General features: G+C 53.2%; 1 protein-coding gene across 1 annotated transcript; it reads left to right on the top strand.

Moving 5' to 3' along the window:
• The first annotated feature begins 520 nt into the window (after positions 1 to 520).
• Positions 521 to 6,049, top strand: LOC120927147 (mucin-1-like). The gene is made up of 2 exons (XM_040337619.1): positions 521 to 1,665; positions 5,366 to 6,049. Exons 1-2 carry the CDS (start codon positions 855 to 857, stop codon positions 5,959 to 5,961), a joined length of 1,407 nt encoding a protein of 468 aa, XP_040193553.1. The 5' UTR covers positions 521 to 854; the 3' UTR covers positions 5,962 to 6,049.
• Positions 6,050 to 10,097: the final 4,048 nt, after the last annotated feature.

Raw genomic sequence — 10,097 nt, forward strand, 5'->3', positions numbered from 1 at the left:
TAAAATGGGTCTCTTGTATCAAAGCAATATTACTTCCCCTTTTTTTCAAGTCCTGTACCAGAATCTTCCTTTTTTCGGGTATATTTAAACCCTTAGCATTGATTGATATCACTACCAGGGGATCCATCTCCTAGTCAGTAAGATACCCACGGAATCGGATCAAGTCAAAACCAGGGGGTCCACTGGGGGGACGAGGGAGAAGAGGAAGAAAAAAAAGAGAGAAAAGAAAAACAAAAAACAAAAAAAAAAAACAAAAACAAAAAGCCCCCCCTAAAAAAAAAGAAATAAAGAAACCACCCCTTCCCTACTCTAAATTGATATCAACGAGCGGTGGGGAGGAGATCGTAAGCCTCCCCCTCCCGCTATACCCTATGGGGTGTAGTAGTGTGGTACCCCAGGGGTGTGGTGACCCAGGGTTTTCAACTGGACTGGTTGAGGGGCTCCAGGGAGCTTGCAGTTTACAGAGGAAACTGGCATTCCAGTTTCCTCAATTGTTAATAAAATCCCCAGTCCAGTGAGGCACGGAGCCCAACTGCAAGTCAGCGTAGGGCCGGCCATGACAGGGTTAACAGAACCCTGGTAGCTGGGGGGGAAGGAGGAGCAGGAGCTGTGGGAGGGGAGTTTACACATATCTCTCACCAGCCAGTTTCCCGGGCAGACAGGCGTGGGGGAGCAAAGTTGCATGGTCTGTACAGCCTGCAGCTGGGATTTTCTGCACAGGGAGCAAAGCTGCATGGTCTGTACAGCCTGCAACTGGGTTTTTCTGCACAGGGAGCAAAGCTGCATGGTCTGTACAGCCTGCAACTGGGATTTTTCTGCACAGCAAGCGTTGGGACACAGGTAGGGGCGGCGAGATGGCAGGGATTGAAGCCCTGTTTGCACAGCTTAGGGCTGAGGCGGCGGTGCGGGGGGAGGACTGGCTGCAGCGTCAGCTGGGGACACTTCTCCCTCAGAACGGGGCAGCAAGCGGCGCGGCGCCGTCGGGGCCTAACCACACGGGCCAGGACATTATTCAGAGCGGTGGGGAAGCAGCGCTATCGGGGCCCAGTCACACCGGCCGGGGGACCGCGCGGTCGCGCTCGTCGCGCCCCCCCCGCAGATATTCACCCAGCCCATCCCCTGGTCAGCAGCGGTCGGAAGGCGGCAGGAACAGGGCCCCATCGGGCCCCCCCGCAAAGCGTGCGGCGGCGCCGGCTACGGGGGTCATTGAGGGCCCGGCAGGGGGGACCAGGAGCACCCAAGGACAGAGGGGGGGACGGCCGGGGGGCTCAGGTACGGCGGCCGTGCCCGCCCGACGTGTGGAGCAGGTGGAGACGGGCCCGGTCAGCAGGCCTCGGCGAGAGGGATCCCAGATTACGGTGGCTAGCCCCTCAGCTGCTACGGCTGGCCACTTGCAGGAAGACCGCAGCAGAGTTACGCCTGGCAGGAAAGCGCCGGCAAAATCCGCTCACGGGTCCAGGGCCCGCAGGGAGAGCGAATCCGGCCCTGGGCCTTCGGCCGCCGGGACCGAGCTGCCCGGGGGGTCATCATCGGGGGAAGAGGGGCTGTGCGAGGACCAGTCGGATGGGGAGCTGTCCGGTTCGGAGGAGGAGGTCGTGCCCAGGACGGTGCCTACAGCGAGGGATTCCAGACGATCGGCTGATGGGATTGCTTCCACGCAGCCCGGTAAGTCCTTTTCCACATATGTTTCAAATTTACGTTGTGATGATGTGGTTGTGGGGGGCCGGGTGGGGGGGGCCCGGGATAGGTTGGTGGTGCCCGCGGTGGCTGGGGGCAGTGCGACATCTTCCCAGGTTACGGACGCACAGGTGGGGAATCCTGGGGTGGATGCGGGGTTGCAGAGATTTTGGTCGGGGCTAGAGGCGTTGGTTAGCCAGCTTAAAGGGGGGGACAGACCCCCCGCGGGCCCGACCGCGGCTTGGGGGCCGGGAGGGGGGGCTGCGGCGGCTGCGGCAGCTGCCCCAACGGCGGTAGTGGTGACTGAGAAGGAGGCGAATGGGGGTGGCTTGGGGTCAGGACCGGCGGCACAGACGGCAGGGACTGCCGAGCCGGCAGGGGCCGCAGGCAAGAAGCGGGATTTGGTGCGGTTAGCGGATGAAGCAAAGGGGCAAGTGTATACTTGTTATGATGCGCCGCTGGGGGCACATTTGAAACAAGAGGTTCGGGAAAAAATCTGGAAGAGCGAATATGTGGAGATATTCGCTTTGTTACCGTTGGAGAAATTCAACTTGGATAGGGTGAAGCCCGAGGACTCCAAAAAGGAGGACGAGGAAAAGCGGAGGTATCGGCTCATACCTCGCACGTTTGCGAATTGGTCGCAGGCTTATTCTATTTTGGCCAGCGTGATTGGCGAGAAGAACCCCGAACACTGTTCGGCGCTCTTCAGCTACCAGGAGGCGATTAGCGAGGCCTATCGTTGTTATGGGGGCACGGGTTGGCTTCGTTATGACGAGCAATTTAGGCAACGTCGGGCGATTAGGCCGGACATTCGGTGGAACGCGAAGGACATTAGCCTTTGGATGCGGCTTATGACGGCTCCGAGGACGTCGGCGCCGTTTTTTCAGGGGGGGGCCGGCGGGGCCTCTTCCCTGGGACAGTCGGCCGGAAAGAAAAAGGGGGTTTGTTGGCAGTTCAACGAGGGAAACTGCAAATTCGGAGGGTCGTGCCGGTACAAGCATGAGTGCTCCGGGTGTGGGGGTAATCACCCCTCTTCCCGCTGCTTCAAGCAGGGCAAGGGCCGTTCCGGAGATCCTTCAGGCAAGAGGGAGCACGCCGGTGATGGTGAAAAGGATGCTGCCGTTTCTCGGTAGGTATCCGGACAGGGCGGCTGCCCAGCTCCTGGAGGAGGGGTTTACAGTTGGTTTTCGTATCCCTGCTAATTTGACCGTGATTCCGCCAATGTCCGAAAATTTACGTTCAGCTAGGCAACACTCGGAAGTGGTTTCCGAGAAGCTCCGTAAGGAGGTCGGGCTGGGCCGAATGGGTGGCCCGTTTGAGTCCCCTCCGTTAGCAGGCCTGGTGGTTTCACCGTTGGGGGTGGTACCGAAGAAAGAACCAAACAAGTTCAGGCTCATACACCACCTCTCCTTCCCAAAAGGGGGGTCGGTGAACGACGCGATTAATGCGGAGGATTGTTCAGTGTGCTACACTTCGTTCGACACGGCGGTGAGTTGGGTTAGGCGGTACGGCCGGGGGGCGTTGATGGCCAAGTCGGACATCGAGGCGGCTTTCCGGCTGTTGCCGGTGCACCCGGACAGCTTTCGGTTGTTGGGGTGTCACTGGGAGGGCAAATTCTATGTGGACAAGTGCCTGCCCATGGGTTGCTCAGTGTCCTGCGCATTATTCGAACAGTTCAGTTCTTTCTTGGAGTGGGTGGTACGAGACGTGGCGGGGGTGGATTCGGTTATCCATTATCTGGATGACTTTCTCTGCATTGGACCGGCGGGGTCAAAGGTTTGCGCGGTTCTGTTGGCCACGCTGGAGCACATAGCTGAGCGTTTTGGGGTGCCACTGGCGCCCGACAAAACGGAGGGGCCTAGGTCGGTCATTCAGTTCTTGGGCATAGTTATCGATTCCGAGGCTATGGAATGCAGGCTGCCGGCGGACAAGTTGGAAGGCCTCAAGGCGGAGGTCAGGGGGATGATTGGCATGCGTAAGGTACAACTGAGAGCGCTGCAGTCGCTCTTGGGGAAGCTTAACTTTGCCTGCAGGATCCTCCCGATGGGGAGAATTTTTTGTCGGCGTCTGTCGGCCAGCACGGCAGGGGTTAGTTTGCCTAACCACTATGTAAGGCTGGTGAAGGAGCACAGGGAGGACCTGTGGGTCTGGCACTCTTTTTTAGAGGCCTTTAACGGTAGGGCCTTGTGGATGTCTGGCCCGGTCAGCAATTTTGACCTAGAGCTGTACACAGACGCGGCCGGGGGATCAGGCTTTGGGGCCTTTTTTCAAGGACAGTGGAGTGCGGGCCCCTGGCCTCAGTCCTGGCTGGCTGCGGGTTTTACGAAAAACTTGGTGCTGTTGGAGCTGTTTCCAGTGGTGCTGGCGGTTGAGTTGTGGGGCACGTCTTTCCGGGATCGGAAGGTGCGCTTCCATGGGGATAACCTGGGGGTCGTGCAGGTGATAAATCGCGTGACCGCGTCCTCTCCCCCAGTGATTCGGCTCCTGAGACACTTGGTACTGCGGTGTCTGCAGCTGAATGTGTTTGTTTATGCGGTGCATTTACCGGGGGTTGAAAATGTCGTGGCTGATGCTTTGTCTCGGTTCCAGTGGGACAGGTTCCGGGAGTTGGTGCCGGAAGCAGAGGAGCGAGGGGTCCCCTGTCCGGAGTGGCTGTGGCAGATTCCATTGGAATCATCTCCACCTGGATTAAAAAATCGGTGAGTGCGGGTACTTGGGCGGCCTATGAAAAAGTATGGGTAGAATGGAGTAGCTTGGTAATGGAATCTGAGGTGCACCTCTCGGGACCAGAGGTGAGGACGTTGGTGTGGTATTTTTTGTCCAGGAATATCGAGGCAGGAGTGTCTCAGTCGGTATTGGATAAGAAGTTGGCCGGTTTGGCGTTTTTATTCAAGTGGCAGGGGTTGCCAGATTTTACAAAGGATTTCTGGGTGCGCCAGGCTCTGAAAGGGTACAGGAAGCAAGGGCGGCGGCTGGATACGCGCCGCCCTGTGTCTTTCGACGTTTTAAAAGGGTTGATGGATAGGATGGGCACTGTGGGTTCGTCCGTTTTTGAAGTTACATTGTTTCGCGCGGCATTTGCGCTGGCATTTTTCGGGGCTTTTAGGATAGGCGAGTTGGTGAGCCCGTCGAGAATCGTCCAAGGGGGCATGGGGGCATCGGACGTTAGTTGGGCCCCGGAGGGGGTCACGTTGTGGCTCAGAAGGTCCAAAACGGACCAGAGTGGCAAGGGCAGAGCAGTCCAGGTGTTCCCGATCGAGGGATCGGAACTTTGCCCAGTGGGGCTGGTCCGGAAATATCTGGACATCCGTCCGGCGGTTGGGGGCACCTTTTTGGTACACGAAAATGGGGCCCCGCTGTCGAGATATCAGTTTGTGGCGGTGTTTAGGAAGTGTCTGGGGGAATTGGGCCTGGTTGCAAGGGAGTTCTCGGCTCATTCATTTAGGATTGGGGCTGCTACGGAGGCGGCAAGGAATGGACTAGGGGAGGACGCAATAAAGAGGATAGGAAGGTGGGAATCGAGGAGGTTTCGTTCATATGTTAGGCCGCAGCTGGTGGCAAATTTGCGGTGAGAGTTTGGGAGTTGTTGTTGGGATAAGGGGAAATGAGTTAGATGACTGTTTTGAAACGTGGGTGTCGCTGTATTGGGGGATGTGTTAGTTATTTGTTGTTGCTTACTGTCTTTCAGGTACTGGACCTTTGTTGGTCTGGATTTTGGGCCACTCTTACGTGGTTCGGGGGGAAAAACGGGCGGAGGCGCGCCCGACCGGTCGGCAACTGGGGATTTCGAGACAGGAGGCGAGGGTACGGTGGTTGGGGGTACCCGGGATGTTATGGAGCAGAGTTGTGCCGGAGGTTCACAAATGGGCACGTTTGGACAGACCTCCGGATGTGCTAGTGATTCATGCTGGGGGCAATGATCTTGGGGTGAGATCTATGCTGGAGATAGCGCGGGATATTAAATTCGACTTTCAGCGGCTCCGGTTGTCTTTCCCGGAGACGGTAGTGGTGTGGTCGGACATGGTGGCTAGGACATCGTGGAGGATGGCGAGGTCGGTAGACGCGGTGAATCGTGCGCGCAGGAAGCTCAACAGGAATGTGGGGCGTTTTGTGCTAAGGAACGGGGGGCTGGTGGTTCGGCACCCGGAATTGGAGGTTGACCCTTGGCGTTACCTCAGGAGTGATGGTGTTCACCTCACGGACGTGGGGATTGACATGTGGGCTTTGCGCCTAGAGGAGGGGGTACAACAAGCAATGAGGGTGTGGAGGTGCGCCCGAAGGTAAGGTGTTACCTTCGGGTGCTGGTGGCGGGTGTTTTTCGGACTTTGCAGGAGAAGATATTACCCCAAAGATGGACACCAGTACCCAGTGGTGGATGGTTTCTGAAGGGGTTTCTAGTTCCCAGTCTACTAATGTAGCTGGAAGATTGGTGAATTGGGGGCACTGCGGTCAACGGTCGTCTTTGAGCCAGTTTCGGCTTGAGGCCTATGACCAGAGGTTAGGACACCGCAGTGCCAAATAAAGAGTTACAAGGTTAAAAAGTTAAAGTGTGAATAAGTTTAGTGGTTAGTGGGTCCTGCAAAGTCCAACACCATTTAGGAGAGGTATTATCTCAGGAATTTTACGTGTTTGTTGTTATGTTATTGGTTATTTATTATTTAAAGAGTATTTAAAATAAAGGAGGCTGCTACGGCCAGTTTTTACTCCAACATTAAGTGGTGGTCTCATTATTTATTAAGGGTTAATGTGGGGGTATTAACTGTAAAAGGGTCTTAGCGGTCAGGGTGTATTCTGGTATACCATAGTCATGGGTTCAGGCTTTAGAGCTGATCAGCACACTGATTGTGCAGGTGTGTGTGGGCCTGATAGGAGACTCAGGACCAGTATTCTGGGCTCCACCCTCCCCAGGAGTCCAGGCTTGCAAGGGAGAACTCAGAGAGTGCAGGTGTGCACTGTGAAGTGGCTAGAGAAGCTGGAGAGTGCAGGCTGCACTGTGAAACCCCAGTGACCTGAGTCTAAGGTTGCTGACAGGAGTCAGGAGAGCTCCATGCTGGAGCCTGAGCAGTTGTGCTACTGCTGACAAGAGCCAGATGGCTTGGTATTTTCTTTGGCACGTATAAGCCAGGAGGCTGAAGGTACAGTTCTGTGTGGACAGTGAAAACCCCCTGCGTGGGAAACCTATGTTTGGATTTTGTTTATTTTTTGCCTTTTCAATAAAAGTGGGCCAACGAGCCCTTAAACATAGTTCCGGACTGGCGTGAATCGCTTAAAATCGCATATCCCACTTGAGCTAAACACCCCCAATATTACAAGTGGTGGACTCAGCGGGCACAAGACGGTGAAATCCGGGTCCTTGCTCCACAGTGAATTCACGTCAGGAACTGTTGGCTGTGTGCAGCCAGGCAAAAGGCATTGCAGGTTATGTGCCTGTGAAAGGAGAATCTTGGCAGAACTGGAGATCTCTGCAAAAGTAAGTTCACCTGTTATATGAACTGTGTTTGTGTGCTTGAGACAGCACAATCTGTGTGCAGCTGAGGAGAGCTTGCATGAAGTGAAAAGCAACTTGCTTTAAAGTGACAGTGCTTCATTTTTGCTGGACGGTGCAAAAGTTTGGTGGAGTGACTGCAAAGATGATGCAAGGGTTTGAGCCTGCTGGAGAGCATTGCAGACTGTTTTTTGCTAAACCAACGCCAGTTAAAGGGGAAGTGCATGTGGTTGCCCCTGGTAACGCTAGTACAAGCAGGCCAGCTGTTAATGTGCAAAGTCCTAAGTTTGAAAGCGGCTGCAGTTGGGGAAGCCCTGCTAAGGCTCTGAAGCAAGAGCGCTGTTTGCGGTGCAGTGAGTGGGGGCATGTTGTCTCCAAATGCTCTTTGTCTCAGTCTCCAATACAAAGTGACACAGCCAGACAAAGGTCTGCAACAATGTTTGGAAAACCTGATTTGAGTGCCGGGAGTGTCCAAAAGGCGGATCAGAAGTTTGAGAGGTATGTGGTTGCCCGTAGCAACGGTGGTGATATCAAGTCTGCAAACCATGTGAGAAACGTATTGCCGACAGAGGAGCGTAGTAAATTGAAAGCAACAAGGCGTCAAGGATCGCAAAGTCGCTGCGTTTGAGAGAGGCGTCCCACTAAAGATGTGTGCAAAAATGTACCATGCCTGGAATGTGGTCAGCTGGGGCATGGCATTTTTTCTTGTCCCAGATTATGGAACTTGGCTGGAGACATGGCTACTGGGCAGAAGTCTTTGTCTGCAAGCCCAGGTCCTTGTGCAAGCATGTTTGCAATCACCTCTGGCAACGGTGAGGAAATACCTGTTGTGCCTGCAGGGGGTGCTAAGGAGTCAGCAGTGGCTTCTGCAGTTTCATCCCATGGCCACCAGGGAGAGTTGGCCAGTGAAAGTGCGATAAAGGATAGACAACGTACTCAAATGAACATGACAACCCCTGTTACAGTGATTGGTAAGACTGTTGCTGGTAAATGCATGGAAAAGATTGACTATGTGAATGTGCACACTGGAGTTGCAGTGACCCCAAATGGGAGATCCACTGTCTGTGTGGAAAAGGACTTGCCTTGCTGCAGTGCCCTGTTCAGTGGGGAGGCAAGTGGTAAACTTGAATATGACAATGTGATGGGTAAAACTGACAATATTGTGTTGGCTAAAGTTGATGGCCCAGCTGCTAATGGGCTAGTGCAGCTCACTAGAGATAACAATGTTGCTATGAATGCAATTAAAGATGTGCTATCTCCCCTAGCAACTGAGACAAAGGTTATAGAGGTGTCCCTAGAAACCCCCAGGGAGCTCTGCGTTTTGGAGCCGGAGGTTGCCTGGGACAGTTATGGTGCCATTCTGAAGGATAAGACGGTACCTGAACATAGTAATAATAAAATGTTAAATGCTAAAACTAATGTGTTTGAAAACACTCATGATGGAAGTGTCTTAATGCAGTCTGGCAATGACAGGTGTGAAGGTCTTCATGCATTTAATGAAGCGCCACCAGAAGGTGAGAGTGTGGTATTGCAGCCTGCTTTGGTTCAAAATGTATTGCCTCAGTCTGGTTTAAACAAAAGTGACATGCACAAGGTGTCAGTTACTGAGCCACTCTGTCCCTCTGATAGCGCAGAAATAATAGACTGGGACAGATGGGCAAAAAGCCTGTTGGCTTTGTTGGAAAAGGCCTCTGTTGGTAAGAGTGGAGCAGACATGATTTCTGCAGTGCCAGATGAAGGACCTGCAGAGCAACTTGTATGCAATGGTGCATTTGCTGCTGCAGATGTTGCTCAAAAGATGGAAGCGCCAAGTAACGGCGAACGCACAGAAGAGGTCATGTCTGTGATCCACAAAGGTTCTAATGATGTGGTAATGGATGGTGCCGTGCCAAATGAGCTGATGTTGGTGGAAGTGCCAGAGGGCACAGCAATAAATCAAGTGATTGTAGTCAAAGGTCCAAATGTTGTGTTATGCGATGATGTTCAGCGGTCGGGACAGTTGCTGGCAGAGGATCTCATGCCAATGGAGTTGGTGTATACTGAAGCTGCCGGAGACAACCACACCGTTGGGTGCAGTTCCTCTCCAGACACTTCCCTGCCAAACATGGGTGAAATGAAACATGACCATTGCATTGATATTTCTGACCATGATGAAAAATGCAGCATGTTGGCGATTTTTGATGGTATGGTTGCCATGGTTGACATCAAAAATAATGGTAGACCTGATGGTCTTGGTCAAGTTGATATGGTTGTAGCAAACCCTGAAAATTGTAGCGAGACAGGAAATGATAGGTTTGACACAGAGGTAAAAAGTAAAGCAGAATTAGGCCCCCTACAGGTTCAGAAGGGTAATTCTGGGGAAGGTTTTTCTGAGGTTCGAGGAACTTCTAGGATCTGAGAAGGATCCTGGTAAAAAATGTTTGGAGGGAAAAAGCCCAAAACTTAGCAAGGTGTCACATGACTTAAAAACCTCAGAGTGGCGAGATAGTCAGGATGTCCTTCAGAGGGAGACTAGGACAAGGCTGCAGTCTTATGAGGATGTTGGTGATGAAACTGACAGAATGAAGCATGCAGTGTACATGGGGAAACAAGTGACGCCAAGTTTGGACAGTAAGGGTGTGCCCGTACATAGAGCTCAGAGAGGGACCAGTGTCACCCCAATAAAAGAGCCCCCGCTTATTACTAAACAAGTGTGTAAAAATGTTATCCCTTCCAAATTAAATAAAGGGAAAAGGGGTGGTCTATCGGAAATTGAGGGAGACTTTGGTAGCCTTAATGGTATCGGACCCTCAAAGCTCAGAAATCAGCACCTTGGGTGCAAAAAGGTGTCAAGAGTAGTAAACTCCTTACTGATAAGGTGGCTAGGGTAGGTCTAAGAGAAATAGAAAGGCATTACTTTTGGAAGCGCACCCGGAAAAAGGGTTGGGTCTACGCG

Source organism: Rana temporaria, chromosome 2, assembly GCF_905171775.1.
Source record: "Rana temporaria chromosome 2, aRanTem1.1, whole genome shotgun sequence".
NCBI classification, from domain to species: Eukaryota; Metazoa; Chordata; class Amphibia; order Anura; family Ranidae; genus Rana; species Rana temporaria.

Excerpts from the sequence above, each read along its gene's own strand:
- LOC120927147 (XM_040337619.1), top strand. The coding sequence starts at position 855 with ATGGCAGGGATTGAAGCCCTGTTTGCACAGCTTAGGGCTGAGGCGGCG. Across the intron at positions 1,666-5,365 it reads GATTGCTTCCACGCAGCCCG|GTACTGGACCTTTGTTGGTC; the intron begins GTAAGTCCTTTT and ends ACTGTCTTTCAG.